Source organism: Siniperca chuatsi, linkage group LG17 (genome assembly GCF_020085105.1).
Source record: "Siniperca chuatsi isolate FFG_IHB_CAS linkage group LG17, ASM2008510v1, whole genome shotgun sequence".
Classification (NCBI taxonomy): domain Eukaryota; kingdom Metazoa; phylum Chordata; class Actinopteri; order Centrarchiformes; family Sinipercidae; genus Siniperca; species Siniperca chuatsi.
In genome coordinates, this window is record NC_058058.1 from 5775015 (window position 1) to 5792640 (window position 17626).

At 38.0% G+C, this 17626-nt stretch overlaps 1 protein-coding gene across 2 annotated transcripts in view; it reads left to right on the forward strand.

Moving 5' to 3' along the window:
* pvrl2l (PVR cell adhesion molecule related 2 like) overlaps positions 1-5659 on the forward strand; it is a 283769-nt gene extending 278110 nt beyond the window's left edge. For both annotated transcript variants that reach the window (XM_044171846.1, XM_044171845.1), the window contains exons 9-10: positions 858-953; positions 1341-5659. In XM_044171846.1, coding sequence (XP_044027781.1) covers positions 858-953; positions 1341-1538 — 294 coding nt within the window. In that variant the 3' untranslated portion in view covers positions 1539-5659. The remainder of the gene's footprint in view (positions 1-857; positions 954-1340) is intronic.
* Positions 5660-17626: the final 11967 nt, after the last annotated feature.

Below are 17626 nucleotides of genomic sequence, written 5' to 3' on the forward strand. Positions count from 1 at the left end.
GTTAGCAACCACTTTATTTGGAGGAAAAACCTGTGAACTGTGAAACAACTGTAAATTGTGATGGATGTTTACAATGAACAGTTTGGGTAATAATTTTACCGTTCACCTTCGTTTTCTCTTCCAAATACGCTTGACTAACCTTGCAGGTTGTTTGCAGCCTGTCTGATTGTCTGACCGCTCGTTTTTCTTGCCCAATCTGACCTATTTTAAGCGACTTAATCACATTCCCAGATCTCAGCAATTACTTTGGTGAGTACAATGTTATCATAACCAGTAGAAATGGTGGTCTGAGCTGAGGTCTTGAAAATAACATTCAAGTTGCAATAAACCCTAGTTTTCCTTAAAGGGTCATGTCAGGATCATTTGCCAAGATTTCCTTGAGTCTTTTGCCTTAAAGACATCATCATGTTTATCTCTGACATCTTAAAATTAAATTTAACATGAGCACAGGAAGAGGAAAATCATTTAATTTACCTATTAATGTCAGTTACACAGCTAGTTAATGTTTGCTAACATTAGCTAAAATTAGCCACCATTAGCTACCGGTCCAGACCAAGTTAGGGGCTGTAGTGACAGAAATAGTCATGGTGCATTGAAATGAGTGGGGGTGCCTTGTATTGCTTATGAATTCAACAACATATTTGTAAGTGAAAGAGTGTGTTATTTTTTTCTTTCAAAGGCTACAAAGTCTCTCTTTCTGTCTCTTTATGACTGGAGTCTACAGCTCTGTTATCTCGTTAACATAAACTTATTTTTATGCGTTCTTTCAAGCTCCTCTCTTCTCTCGCTGCGTTATGTTGTGTTGTTTTCTGTTTTTTGTTCTCATCCCTGTGTTGATGTGGTTTGTGTGCATGTAGCTGAACAAGCCATCAGAGCCTCCCACGGCCACAGAGACAGCACCTCTCAGCCCAGGAGAGGTTTACTACGAGCCCACAGGAGGAGAGCCTGTCACGGTAACTCACACACACGAACATGATGCAGGTTTTTGCTCACTGACACATGAGCCGCATTCAGTCACAGTGGGCTCCATATTTGTTTAGACAGCCACACTGTGTAGGGACGTCATCGTGTTTGCACTTTGTACCAGTCAATCAAATGATATTAATATTAAGCTGTATATAATTACTAAAACTGTCTAAAATGGTATTGTATAAAATAAACTTAAAAATTAAAGACTTTACACCTTTCCTTTCCTTCCATAATTCTCCTGGTATGTAAAAGAGTTTCATACTGTCATGTAAGGTATATAGCCTTCCTGTGATCGGATTTATATAATCAAAGTTAATGTAATATGATTTGTATTCCCAATTAACATGTCTGACATCTGTTGAATCTTGCAGAACCTGGATGATGAGACCACTGGAGCCCTGAACGGCGGTGCCCCCCCAGTCCTGGACGACTCGGCCAAATACGACAACATCAACGAACTCAAAGACCACGCAGGCGGAGGCCACCACGGCAACGACTTGGATCGCGAGCCACCAGCTGCCAACATCTCTCGCGGCGAGAGCTTTGTATCTCCCGCCATGTATGTGTAGCCGTGGCAACCACAGCACTATATCACAGGCTTATGGGCAAGTTCCAGGTCACCTAAATTTGCATGGAAAGCAAAGGCGAGCACACTTCCACACTAGAAATCCCTTCCAATGTACATGAAACCTTTTAAAGATTTAAAGTTTTAACCTACATATGATTATGTTTTGTATCTGAGTTTATTTTTCTTTACCAGGCAAATTTAGGGGGTGTTATGAGTTAAAATGTTTTTACATCTCTCCATGACGACATGTTCTTAGCAGTGTTTTAATTTCTGGTGAAACCACTTGTGACTAGGAACGTTAGCAAGGGTAACAATCTTTTCTTTTTTTGTTTTTCAACTTTTCATACAGAGTCATACAGTTTCAATCATCATTACAATGATGACATTTCATTTCAATTATCTGGTAAAGAATAGCAAAAATAAATTCCAAAATATCAAAGTTAAAGCAATTTAAGATGCACACACACAGTAGTTCATGATATCTTACCAGATAGCCATTGAAATCATATGCGCATTGCATATGATGAGGCGGGCTTTTGCACTATGTTAATTACATGGTTGTAGGTGAACTGGAACACTCCCCTCAGCTAATTACACACAGCGCTCTGCCTGTGTGATGCTTGCAAATCAAAATTTCCATCAAAAAACAGCAAGACAACAGCATTTTCAGTGGATTCAGTAAGAAATATTATATGCAACATTTTGTGCCATAAACATACAATGTCCCCATCGCAAAATTATTGTTATATGTCAAGCTGCCGGTCTTGGGCTCTTCTGTTTACAGCCGTGGAAAGTGATTTGTACATCTCTTCCCCTCTAAGTAAGGAGAAAACATCAGGCTCCTGTTGCCGCCTTGTGCTACAGAGAAAGTAAAAAAACCATGAAATCTTTTCAAAGTACTCTTCTTCCACGGTTGGTTGGGTTTGAATTACACACAGCTGAATTTGGTTCCAGGAAGTCCAAAGCCTGATCATCTCTCCAGGCAGCTTCAATTAATCACTCGTTTGAAAGTATTTCAGTTATTTATCGACTCCTACAATAACTCTAAAAAACCAGCCTTTCCCACTCTTGCCCAGGCTACAGTCCAATAAAGAAACATTCCACTTTATTATGTTGTCAAAGGGCCTCATCTGTCCCTGGACCGCAGCAGCTGTCAGAGTGCCAAGCTGCTCGTTAGCACTAACGAAGGGGAAGTGACATCGTTTTGAAGCTCCGTAACCTGGCAACATTACATGATTAAAATTCCATGATTCATATTTGCTGTTGTTAATTGCAAGAGTTAGTAAGGCTGTGTGTTGGGGAGATGAAACTCGGTTTACAGCAAAGCACACACACCACAGGGTTCTTACATGTGCGCACACAAAAACACCAATGTTTGTATTCAGTCCTCCTCTAATAAATCACACTATTAAGGTTGAGAAAACATTATAAGGGATGTATATTCAGAGTGTAAAAATGCTCGGTATATATTAGAAAAATACTGCCATTACAGCCATTTTAACAGATTAAAATGGTCATATACTCTGATATATGCAGAACATTTTACATATGTAGAAAATATGCATTTAGCCAATTGTCACTTGAAAGCAAAAACAAAACAAAAAAGTAAGCAACAACGATGCTGGCTGAATCAAAAATTGGTCTTCATAGATGTCAGAAGGTACCAAATGATGAACAGTGTAAATAGTATTGATAATATTGATGAATAATATATTGTTGGTGAAATGTGTACACATAAAAAATAAACAAGTATTGGTGTTATCAGTGCCTCTGTACAGGGGATGGAAGTTTGTTAAATGTCAAATTGAGCGATTAAAAAAAAAACGTGTATATTACTATTTTACTTTTCACGGGTACTTTGAGGTTGTCACTTAATACTAAAAATGTTTTATTTGAATATATAAAAAAAAATGAAATGGTGTGGATTTTATTCCTTGTTCATATTACTCTGCATGGCATGATCGGTGGCTTGTTGAAAAACTTTCCCAAAGCTGCTTGCGGAATAATGTTCTTCATTTGTGAAAACATTTTTGAATGTCAAAAAAGAAAGCTGTTTTTTATCTCCGTCTCAATGCATCTGTCACAGTCACACACACCACAAGCACAAGTCAAATTTAAGTTGAGAGAGCGGGATTTTTTTTGTCGTGTGACGGCTCGGCGGGCTGCCTGTTTTTGTCTTTAGCACTGATCCGAAAATGCAGTCAGCACGGAATCTTCATCTCTCACAACCAGAGACCAATACACAGAGATGCAATCTTTCCTCTCCTTTCTAATCTTGAGCCCTTGCTTGAGACGTCGAGGCACACAAATCTTCCTGAGTTATAATGTTGGACGACAGGCTGTAGCTGACCGCGCCAGTTAAAATCACCCACAGAAGCACGTAGTCAGGTGGTGGATATACTGCGGATTTGTGAACAGTTTGTAAACAAGTCTAAAAGTTGATAGAGCTGGCAGATAGAGATTTAAACAGGAGAAGAGACAAATAAATGGAGGATACCAGATTGATAGAATAATAAGATAATAGGAAGGAAATGTTGGAGGACTGAAAAGATTACAAGAAAGCAGAAACATTTCTCATCACAACTTTCATTTTCAGCGACGTCTGCACCAAATGCAATATTTTAGTTTTTCTGAGGTATGACAATCATCTCTTAATATTTAATTAGCTTTGGTGCTTTGGTGAAGAGGCTTTTTTTTTTGTTTGTAGTTATTATAGAAGTAAACGTTTTTGCTGCATGCTAACTGAAATACTGCCACATGAGATAAGATTATTTTAACCAAGTCACAACTTTGTTTCACTATTTTTAAATTGATTTATCATAACACAACTGACTTATGGTGTGGAAATTGGTTGGTTAGTTTAGTTGCAATATTTGGTTCCCATCTATAATGTTCACTGAAGAGTTAATCTCCAGTTTAAATTCAGGACAGCTGCAGGACAAATAGGGACTTCTACAGTAGCTAAAGGTGTAAATGTTTCCTTTGTATTTCTGCTTTTTGTGTCTGAGATGTTTATTTTGATTAAAGGGAATGTCTGCATGCTACATGGACCTATAGGATAAAAGCTATTTCCTTGTTTTGCAAGAAGAGTTGGACCACCATGACAAGTGTATGGCTTTTTGGCTCGCTTATATGGTGCAGTGCCAGACAATCACGTATCATGTATTTAATAGCCCTGCCACAGAACAAAAACATAAAAGGGAATTAAATGTGATGTTTTGTTCTTTTGTCTGTAAATTAATATCCCTACATGAATGAATATTTAGTTTTCTGTGGATTAATGTGTTTAATGTGTTTGCCAGCGTGCTGCTGTCGATAGATTGAGCAAAAGGAAAAAGACAATCATTGGGGCCCATTATATCAGAGACCAGTAATTCAACAAGCATTCAGTATTGAGTGAGCCTTACGTTTAATAGAGTTGCTTCATTCAGAGGTATCTTGAATTAAAATCTTGACACCAACAGGAATACAGTCATGAAGCTGCCTCCTTAAACGGAAATTGCAAAGAAATATTAGCTCAAACTGAGTTTACAAGCTCTTTTTGCCCAAAAGCATGAGTCAACAGTTATAAGAGAGTGATGTGGGGGAACTTTTGTGATTTCAGATGGATTAACTGTTTGATGGGTCCGTCCCTTCTATGAGAGCTGCAGCGTTGCATTTCGGCCAAGGTGCTTTGCTCCGTCTCCCGGTTACGGGTTCGATGCCAGAAACACAAGCTGTGAATGTTGCCGATAACGCTGTTCAGTCTGAATCCATTTACCCCCTCTCCCCCCCCGTTCTCTCTCGTTCATCCATTGTCATCACAGCTTTTCATCACGGAGCCAGACGTGCCTTCTTTATGTTATTTTTAGCTTTTCAATTCTCACACTCCTCATCTGACAGTGGAGCGGATGATGAAAGGAGGAAAGACACAAACGCAGGATGGGTTTGACATTGATAATGGCAATGCTAAAAAAAACACACACTGGAGATGTTATCATGTTTTTGTGAGTGTTTATTGATTTTCTTTCATTTCTTTTGTTTATCACAGATTATTATTATCATTTTGTATGCTTTTTGGGAAACCTGTTGTACATGTTTTACAGATCATTGTCTTGTCAAATAAAATGTAAACTAAAAGGACAGGAGGTCTCTGTGGTTATTACCTCCCAGGATCAAGAGTTACCCTGAAGAAACAGCAAAGCAGCCTGCTGGAGACCTGGTAAGTCCAAACATCATGATAATGTCTACAGGTAATGAGGGAGGTGATTCTGTTTTTAAGGAATCTTTTTATAGTCTTTCAGCTTAAACGGGGTATCCACAGATCCTTAAAAAGTCTTAAAAGGTCTTAAATTTGATTTCTAGAATTTAAGACCATAAAATGCCTTTAAAAGTTTTATTCTAAGATCATCAGACTTTGTGTGCAAGTGGAGCTACATTATCAAAAGAAAAGACTGCATCACTAATGATTTCCGGATCCTGAATGTTTAAAACTGTGTATTCTGTAAGTGATTTTTTAAAAATGAAATTGTGTTTAACTCTAAAATAACTGGACTAAAAAGTACTGTGTCTCAGGCTTATTTGGACTCTTGACTTGGACTTGTCCGTGTTCTAGCCTAGCTTAGCATAAAGACTGAAAGCAGAGGGAACAAACTACCAACTACAACTTTAACGTCTAACTAAAAAAGCACCTACCAACTCTAAATCTCATGATATGTTGTTTGTTTAATCAAACAGTTATGCAAAAGCCTTTTCATTACTGACTATTTGTTTTCTGGAGGAAGGTACATGCTGTAACTATTTCTTGGCAAACAAGGCCCAAGTGTACCTCTGAGTCATGTCATCACTGTGAGGTTGCCAGGCAACCATCAGACATGCTGCACAGAAGAGCTGGACTGACTTATAAACTGTTGTTTATGTAAGGGATAATACCTGACAAGTTATGCAGTATATTCTATGATCGTAATAGATGACGCAGGGGATAAGATGTTTTTAAACATAATGAAATATAGTTTCTGGGCCTCAGAATTCCTACTGTTTGCATCATGAGGCAACATCAAACTAAAGCAGAATCAGAAACAAGAAGGAGAATCAGAATCAAAAACAAGAAGGAGTTCACTTGCCTCTGAATTTCTTAATCCTGACACGTTTTGAGATCGGAAGAGAAAGAGAAAAAGACATTGCTTTTAATCTCAAGAACAGAGAGTATAGTTGCCTCTCTCTCCCCTCTGTCTCTCACACACACACACACACACACACACACACACACACACACACACACACACACGGCCATGGTATAACAAGAAATAGTTACACTACAAAACTCCCTCAGAAAAAATACAAATTTTTACATTTCTGTAATCTTACTGCCCCGTTTCATGCACACATCCACCCTTTTAAAATGTGATATCCCAAAGTACATCTTGTGAGAAGCTACCAAAAGATCATTACTAACATAATATTTCTAAAATATTTATCAGGTGTCAACATGTGTCAAGTTTTCTCAACATGTTAGGGCAAAACATCCACACTGAGACATCGCTGCATTGTTATACTAGAAAATATGTGATATCTTATGTGAGGTTCGCACATGGGAGAATTTTGCCTTCATGTCAATCTGGCAGAAAGACTTTCTGCCTTTAGTTTTTCCTAAACCGAACCAAGTAGTTTTGGTGCCTAAACTACTAAGCTTTCTGACAGAAAGCCCTGAGGGCAAGCATTTAAAGGGTTTTTTGTATTGAAGGGAAGTTATTTACAGTAATGCTGCCCACTTTCTATCAGTCTATTTCTGCTTACAATATGACCAACATTGCCAATACATTATTGAGGAAGAACTTCCACTTTCACTTCATATGCTGATAATTGGTACTTTTTCCAGAGGAAACAGTTCTCCTCTACAATGTTTACTCGTAAAAGCAGCTCCACTCAGCACTTAGCATTGGCCAAGGTGAAGCTCTGCTATGCTCTCTGGACAAAGAGAGGTCAGAAAACACAACTAAAAAATATCCAATAAAATCCATAAACCTACTGAACAATGTTCTCATCCTCACACACTCAAAAACAGTACACCTGCACCTTAACCTGAAGTTACATCTACAGCCTTTTTTTTTTTTTTAAACAAAAGAAAGCGTTTTCACTACATTTGCAGACCAGAATGTAGAACAGGAGTTACCTTGTGAAAATTGGAAGACCTGAGTACCCATAAATCATTCAATGTCATGTTGTTACATTAAAACTGTGCGGTACAGTGAAGAGATTCAGCTATTGTTGGTGAGTTCAGTTTGCTCTGGATGGAGTGCTCACTCTCTGTTGTTTACGATAATGTTTGTATTTCACTTTTATGTTCGGAATAATCAGTGAGTGAAACAGAATTGAGGCCAGTGCTCTGCGGCAGCAACAAAATAAGGATTATTTTGGAAAATTCTGAGGTTTCTGTGAAATCTATGGAAAGCTCTCTTCTGTGTTATAACTCTAGTTTATGATTTAGATGTATAAAATAGATGACTTTTTTTTTACAAGAAAAAAGGTTGCAAAGCTGTAAGTGCAAATGTATTGACGTAACTGGCATCATCAAATTATGAACAACGCAGGTGAAAAGATAAATTTTGATTATCTCTTTTCATTCTGTAAAACTTTGGGTCTTAGAATCCGTAAGATTTCAGATTTCTGTTTTGTGGTAGCAGGTGTGCACTTTATTTTAAGCCTGTATTGTTTTGTACTGCTTCTGCTCTTTAGCTGAGTCTTGTCAGATGAGATGGGATGAGACACGCTCATTGTCAGCAAGCATTTGTTCACTTTTGTGGCTAATTAACCGTATCGTTCAGTTCATCCTGGTCCCTGCTGGGCTCTCCTTTTGACAAAGATATTAAGTGAGTGAGGAGAGGGTCAGGCATCAGGAGTGGTTTGATTCAAATCAGACTAAGGCACATACTGTCGTGTGACGGACAATCATATTAAATGTTGAACAGCATGGATGATGAAACCACAGGGCCACAGCTACTGAAGAGAGACTGCACATTACCTGAATTATGTTCTCCATCCAGTGACATCAGGCATCCATCAAATCTCAGGTGGTATTTCAGGTTTGATTTTGACAAACCTTTGAGGGATGATGCACAATTTGTCCTAGTCTTCAAAAATTAGGCTGACTGTTCTGTTGAGAGAGAGTCAACTTTAAAGGCAGGGCTCAAACTGAGATGGAGGGAAGATGGTGAAACTAGGGATCCTCAACGACAAAGAAAAATTTCAACTTAAAGTGCAACACAATGCGGTCACATCACGACACATCCTGCCTGTAGCACACACTGAACATGCTATACAGACAGAAGAAGTAGTCAAGGTTCAGTAGCCGGGATGTGTCGATCTCAGGAGCAAATTTGATAAAGGTCTGTGTGTATTCATGCTTTGAAATAAGCAATAATAGCGTATCCTGACGAGTTGACGAGATGCTGTCAGTGTGTGAGCTCTCATCGAAAACAATTTGTGGGTGTTGTGACACGCATGACATGCCACCAGGATGTGTTGCCCTTAATGGGTAACATTATCAGACTAATCCCCAATTTGTATAAATCTCTTAACTTCACCCAATTACCCAAGATTCAGCGAATGCTGTCTAAAAAAAAAACACATTTTGTGTAGCTATACTCTATAAGAATCCATCTTTACACAGTAATCAAGTACATGTGTGCCTGTTTATCCAGTACATCTATGATAATCCTTGTATATTCACTGGAATCATACATATAAATCATCAATATAGTGATAACTTCCATTTAGCCAAAAAATACACTTTATACCTTTTTATTCAATTCCTTCCAAGTATTCACTACATATATTATATGAGTCTGGACAGACATGGATGTAAACTGCAACTTGACTGGTTGGCAGAGGCGCACAACAGCAGGGTGGTAATTCTAGTTGAAGTTTATAGCCACTTAGTCTTATCCAGCAAGAAATTCAGTTGTGTGAAATCACCAAACATAATTTGTAGAAGTCTGTATACGTGCTATAGTGTGGATATCTGTATATGTGCTGGTGTATTTTCATTTCAATTTCCTTTTGCCACCGTGAATGGTGATGTACAGAAACTTATGGATTTCAGCATTCAAGGTCTATTTTAAACTGTGTTGCCACTAGTGTAATTTTTGACATACGTCTTAAAACAATACAGTAGTTGCCCAGATAGACTTCAAGAAGAAAACAAAATGTATAATTAGGATTAGACTTTAATGAGGATTATTGTGGATTTACTTGCATTAAATGCAGTCTGTATTTTGTAGCGACCAACCTCTGCTTACCACCATGAGCTTGCAATTACTCACACTAATGAAACCACTTAGTAATCTGATTCCCAAAGCCATGAGTGAGGAGTAGCTTTATGAAAAAGGTGGAGGAAGAGGAATGATGGCTGAGATGAAGAGAGAGAGAAAGGGTCTGTGATTGAGAGTAGAGACGTGAGAAAGGGAAAGAAATTGCAAGATACAGGGATTAGTGTAAGCAGGTAGAGAGGTAGACTCAAAGAGATTAAGAGAGTGAGATAGACCGAGGGAGAGTGGGCCGCAGAATCAATGAGCTAGTCGATAGTGAGTGGGAGAGATGTGATGAGAGAGAAAAATGGCATCGGAGGAGTAAGAGGAAACTGCCCCCTGTTGTGTTGGAGCCCCGCCGAGAAAAATGGCCCCAAAGAAAATGACAATCCACGACACTCCACAAGTGATAGAAAAAGCCTGTTTTACTTTGGCTTATCATCTGGAACAGTTACAGATTCAAGATAATTTGGTGACAGTTATTCTCCCAGGGATCCACCGTAAAAAATTATCAGGTAATAGAAGTTTCATGTTCATTTAAGAACTTACGAAGATCTATGTACAATAAATCCTTAATCTCAGTAGGAGATTAATTATTGTGGTTAGGATGATAGACAGACAGCTAGATAGACAGGATGGATAGATAGACAAAATGTAATGAAAGCTGTGAAGTAGAATGACAACTGATAACTATGAAGAAAACCTTTTCAGAAAGCAATGTTATCAAGAGGAATAAAAGTGTGAAACTGATTAAGTACACTTCCAGTATGTAGGTGAAAATAACTAACTGCTGAAAACATATTCCCTTCCTGAAAGAGACTTTTATATTCAGTAGAGCACTCAAAACCACAGTTTTTAGCTGTAAGAAAACAAGTGGCAATACTTGGCATTTCAAAAGGTATTTTTGAAATGTTTCTAAAAGCCAAGATTTAAAAAAAAAATCCCATTAAAGAATAAAGATTGCTGACAGGAATCTGTCTAAACTCAGAAAGTACAAATATTTGTACATACCGTGTATAGTGGGTTTCTGCTAGTTCAAAGCTGTCAGGGCAGTTGTATGTTAATGAATATTCAGAAAACTGCCAATAAGCTGTGAGCATTAGCCACAGCATTTGTTGGTCTGCATGTTTATAGTACGGCTGCCACTTTTTATTTGAAATTCGAACTACCGTTTGAATGTGAGAAAACATTAGTTATTCAGTTTCATTCAAAGTTCAGGGTATAAATGCAACAGGATGTGCCTTGTACTCCAGCTGTCACTATGATCTTTTGCATTCCTCAATTGTTGTGTTCGTTAACATAAAATGTTAAGTTTTGTGTGAAAGCATTTTTTTTATTTGAAAATTATGGATAAACACAAGGCTGTTTGCTGCCAACTGCCTTAGAGTAACATTTCAACAACAACAAATCTGATTTCACCTGTTATCTTGTTTCAGATGAAACAGTGAAGGCATCGCAAATTAACAGAACTTTATCAAATCTACAACATGTTTTAGGATAAGGCGCCAGCGGTTTCCCCAACCTCAACCGGTCAATCAGGCGGTCTACTGTTTGTATGTGAACAGTACCACAGAACCTGCTGCCACTCTCACCAGCATCGTCAGAACTGAACTCAATTCATCTCCCAGGAGAATTTCATCAGTAGTGATTTAGCATGTTCCTTCATCTGATGCAAATGTATTTATCTGTCCATTTGTCCAGTATTTATGTTGTGTATCACAGGCTCTGCCAGAGTTATGCTTGTGAGATCGGAAAAAAGTCTGTGTCAGACTTGTATAGACATAAATCCTTAACACTCACATCTGTAACATGGAAATGCTTATATCTTGACAAGAGTGCATTAACAAGAGTCTAGAGCCACACTAGCAGCTCTGTGAGACTGTACTTACACACAGCGGTGCTTTAAATGTAAATCAGCATGCTGATGTTTAGAAGGTATAATGTTTGCCATGTTCACCATCTTAGTTTAGCGTGTTAGCATGTTAACATGATAACTGCCACAAAACGCAAAGTACAGCTGGGGCTGATGGGAATGTCATTAGTATTTAGTCATGAACCAAAGAAACCAAACAAATGAGAATTTTGACCTGATGATGGCGCTAGATAACCAAAGTCATTAGGCTTCATCTTCTGTAGATCATGAATGTCTGTACACAATTTCAAGGCATCCCATCCAATAGCTGTTGAGATATTTCAGTCTGGTCCAAAGAGGTGAGCCGGCTGACAGACCAACATTGCCATCCCTAGAGCCATGCGTTTAGTACAGCTAAAAATAGTTTTGTGAACGGTATATTAGCATGACTGACAACTCTGTCATTGATTTATATATACTCAGCATAGGGAAGGAAGCATGATTTAGATTACATTTAGTCAAAGTATTGATTGTTCTTTTGGGTGTTTTTTGCACTTTTAGCTCTGGGTATATATTCTATTTTGGACCACTTTTGGTTTTAAAATAGTAGTTAAGTAATTAATTAAAAAACCTAGTCAGTAGATTAGCTAATAATAGTCATGAGCCACAGCCCTTACCTGGCTTCAACTGCACAGAGGACACAGCATAAGTGAGCATGGCCTCGTCTTAAAAGCCTGGCAGGTAATTTGTTTTACTTAAAAAGATATTTAGAAAAAAGCAGTTTGTTGTCAAGTTCTGTCCACACAGACTTCATAACCCATTAGAAATGGTATCAGCTGTAACGTTTGCACTTGATGGCTGACATTTTCTCTCTCTCGACACTGACAAGAGAAATGAGAAAGAAAATGCTGCAGTCAGAACAACAGCCGCTCCTCAGCAGCGATGCTATCGCTGCAGGCTGCATCAGAGAAGTCCCCAGGCGGAAAGGACGCAGTCTTTATCTGAAAGTTTAAAAGTCTTCCTTTAAGCTGTCTCTGCCTGCCTTTACATCTGCTCTTCATGATTTAACAGGTAAAATCGATGATGGATTGTGGACTTCGCTGTGATTTGTGAATTTAGTCTCTTTTTAGAGGAAAAGCAGTCAACCCCAGTAGTTTGTGCAGTGAAACCCCATTTCAAAACACAGCAAACATCACATCTGACATGTACTGACGTCTCCACCTCTATCAGGTGTGTGTCTGTGTGTGTGTGTGTGTGTGTGTGTGTGTGTGGCTGTGGCTGTGTATGCATGTAAAATGAGGTGTTCAAACTCAAATTGAATTCAGACAACCCAAACAAAGACAGTGTGTTTGTTAAATGTTTTAATCCTGTTGTAAATTCTAATTTAATTCACTGGGTGCCAAGCATTCAAAGTGTGTGTGTGTGTGTGTGTGTGTGTGTATACATGGTAATCACAAACTGGGAGGCTGCTGTGCTTTCTCTCTCTGACAAATCCAGGTAAGATTAGTTCTGTCTGTCTCAGCAGGAACAACATGTGAAATCATTAGATGCAGAAACTTCTCATATGCCATTATGCACCGTCACACTCACAAAAACTCCCATCTTGACATTCAGATAAAAATCATTCATTTTCATAAACTCTCAAATACTCCCCCTACCACCCCTACACACGCTTGTTCACACACTCCCATACACTTAACAGCATTTGCTCACACACAAGTATACACACTTAACACACATGCACTCCACCTGCCCACACATACAACAGTCACACATGTACAGTAAAGCACACTTATTCACAATGTGGAAACTATGCCATGCACATACAAACACCCCCCCACACACACACACACATTCACACACACTGCTAACATACACACATCCCATTTTTTTCTCTTCTGCAGGAGCAATTTGAGTAAAGAAAGGAGGACAAGGATGACATGCTGTCAGGCACCATAATGGACCCAAACACAACAGACATTATTGACTGTGTATGTGCTGGTGTTTGTGTGTATGTGTGTGTAATTGCCAGTCAATCCTCTCAACAGCCATCTGTGGTAACACTGCCCCCCGGTGTTAAAGTTGAGGAAGTGCAGTTAAGAGCGGTCACCACCCTGAGGCGCTTCACATCCAGTTATGTGAACAAATTTGTTTAAAGTTTATATTACACTGAAGTGTCAAAATGTACAAACAGTGGGAGCAACAAAGAAAACAAAAAGAGAGATTGAAGAAAATACTGATCATAAATCATTTCAGGGGGAAATAAAAACAGGATCAAAACAGTCAGCAGCAATAAGATGCAAAGTGTTAAAGTTACAAGTATTACAGTTATTATTATCAAAACTATTTGTGCATCAACCTGTCAATGAAATGTAGCCTATATTAGGGTTTTTTGTTTGTTTGTTTGTTTTGTGAACAAATTATAATGTCTGTATTGTCTTACTCAAGTCGATGTCAAAGAACTGATCCATGTGTGTCAGGACCAGCTCAAAATGAGGTCCAGACCACAGTCTGATCCAATACCAGAGCATTTTTAGTGCAAGTGAAAAAGTAATAAGGGTGGACAAGTGCCCGGTGATGTAATGATTCCTTTGGCTGCACTCCCCTTATAGGGGTTCATTTTGATGTACAGTACTCCACTTCCTTGTGAGATTTATTTAAAGGACAATTTGGGAGATATGTTTGTTATTGTTATCACAGGCTTCTTCCTCCAGCACTAGCTCATGCATTAATGCTGTGTTAATTAATGACATTCCTATCAGCCTCAGCTGTACTTTGTGTTTAGTGCTAATTAGCAAATGTTAGAATGCTAACACGCTTATAATGATAATAACTATACCGGATAAACATCACCATGTTAGCATTGTCATTGTGAGCATGATAGATAATTTAGAGGACAAAAATGTATGATCCCGAGATTGATGCAAACACAAGCTAACACTGATTTTCATCTTTTCATATCTCAACAAGATGCAGAGATGGTCCTAAATTCGTACATGCACAAGTATATATCATATTAAATACAGTATACCTACAGTATATGTTCTATTGATTTAGAGAAACACTTTGAAAGTTACTGAACAGTCAGCTTCAACCATCAGCCTCTGCCCAACTAACTTTGTGATAAATATGGATCTATTGGAATTATTGGTTAAAATATTTTATTGCAAGTTAGATACCTCTGAAAGTGTGCGTAATGAGGCACAATTTGAATCTTGTTTTTTTTAAAGTGTGTGAATAAAAAATTTGTTGTGCCCCAGATGTTGAAGTTTCACCAGCATGTGAACACACTGAAATGATGTGCTAAAGAAATCTCTAAATGAAGAGTTCATTTGCAAAAGCAGACATCTCCGTTTTATTTAATTTCCTAAATGTTTGCATGTCATGTTTTTTGTGCACTCAAGAGAATATCAGTCTGTTTATTTATTTTAAGAATGGCGTTTATCTGTTTTCGCTAATGAATTCTTCAAATGTTTTGCTTACATTGCTTTCTTCCCATTTCCTGAAGATCTGCAAAATCAAGTAAAATAACTCATCATCACATCATAAACTCTAACCATTAAACAGTAATTCCTTGCATAAATTAATTTTCTGGCTCATGAATATTAGTTTTAGCAGATCAAACAACAGTAAGCATTCATACACACTGACATACAGGCTGTGAAGTTTGGCGTTTTCTGATGGGCCTGTCATCTCTGAGGCTTCACTGCACAGGTGTCATTTCTGCCATCTAAGAGCCATTACAGTATCTTGATGCCTCCACGTTTGCTAATTTCACTGGGTTAATTGCGCTCTCTGCTTCTTCCTCATAGCTCAAAGTCTGAGTCATTAAAATGGTGACAGTAATTCACATTCTGTCTGCTTGCTTGAGCCGTTACTCAGCTGTAAACCAATCAGTCAGCTGTATTCAAATGAGAGGGAAAATGACTGTATATTTCATGAATTAGATTTTCTGCCTGAAACAGTTGCTTTAATGACTCTCTTGGGTAAGGGGTTGTGGAGGGAATAATTCACAATCTATGTCAAAGTTAGAGGAACATTTATATTGGTTAATCCGGCCTTGAATGAAATTATCATATTGTGAAAAAGTTATTTAGATTGCAGCTGTAATGCATGCAGGAAGTTTCTTAGTAACAACACTTAGTAAGAGGCGACACACTCTGTGAACTATTTTCATTTTAAAACTGACTTCACTGCTGCACAAGGAGACAAGGAAAACCTTGTACTATAACTGCCAATGCTCTCCATTTAATGGATAAAATTCTTTGTTAAACATTTAAACTGAAAGAGCAATACTACTGCAATTGTATATCATTTACCTGACTTTGCAGGAATAGTTAGACTGAATAAGCCTCTTTGCTTTCTTTCTGAGCATTAGATGAGAAGATTGATACCACTTTTATGTTTGTACGATAAATATGAAGCTACAGCCAGTTAGCTTAGCCTAGCACAAAACCTACCAACACCTCTGAAGCTCACTAATTAACAGGTTGTATCTCATTTGTTGAATTCATACAAAAAACTGTGTTTCCAGTCTTAATGCCAAGCTAAGCTAACCAGCTGCTGTCTTCAATTTCTTAATAATTCTTAAAATATTGAACAGACAGATATGACAGTGCTATTGATTTTCATCCATCTCTCAGCAAGAATCTTTAAAGTGGCAATCTCGAAGATTTTAATTTAAATATATCTGTTAAGTCACTCGCTATTGCCAATGAGTTAACACAATGGTGAATGACCCTATGGCCCACTGATGAAATTATATGAAAGTCCTTGCATTTGCAGTATTACGAACTGGGTGTCTGTGGCGACATTCCCAAACATTTCCTACTGCTGCAGCTTCACATTAAAAGCATTTAACTGGCTAAACATGAGTGGACGTTTATTATGACATAGTCACAGGAAATGCAATTGGTTTGTCAGTGAGCTTGACACTGACCACCATCATTCATCAAAAATGCATCTACAAAACAAGACAACGGACATTTTCTGCATTTTTTGACAACTGATCAGTTTGAAATATTGTAGGTAGTAATGGAGGAGCAGCCACAGTAAGATGTTTGATAAAGAGTTGCAGGGAGCATGAAACTTCTCAGCAAGGTAACCAACTCCTTTCACTGTGCCCTGCAGTTTGCAGACTCTGTAAGCAGCATGAAATCAGATCACAGTTGCTTACAGAATGATGGAAAAAAAATTATTGCCTGACTTCTTTATTAAAATGACAACAGTTTGTTTTGATGCTACCAGAATTCTGTGGCCTGTAGTATTAAACCACATTTGCTGTTACCATCAGTAAGTAGGTGTCGCCAAATCAACCAGGACTGAAATCTTAAGGATTGTCATTTTAATGGATTACAGTCTTTTAAAAGTTTGATCTGAGAGAGGAATACAACTGAAATTGCATATCAGTTAACCTCACTTTGCATTAGGGTGTATTGGCCAAATTGGTTATATTGTCTATCTTTAAAAAGAAAACCCTAAGTTTAAAGCGACTTAAGTCGAGATTTTTATCTCAAATTATAATATATAATATATTTCATATGCTCAGCATGTAGATTTAACAAAAAAAGTCCCATTAGCCATTTTGATTGCAACACTGTAAATTTGCCGTATTTGCCTAAATTATATTATGATGTCAGGTATGATCATTACTGGGAAATCTTCTCCATAAACAGGAAGTGACCAATCAAGAGTGAAATACGAAACTGTCCACTAAACATATCCTGGTTTGCAGATAGGTATGCAAAGACATCCTTACCTTCAATGAAAGTTTCAGACTGCCTAATTTCTGCTACATTTCACCACCTCTGCCTATTGTTATGGGCCTGTTTTCATGGATAGCTTGTCAACCATCAGTCTGGTATCTGAGACTTGACTTATCCCGTCTGTATCTCCTGCTGCAAAGTATCCAGACCTCATGAACAGCCGCCAGACATACTTTGTTGCACAACA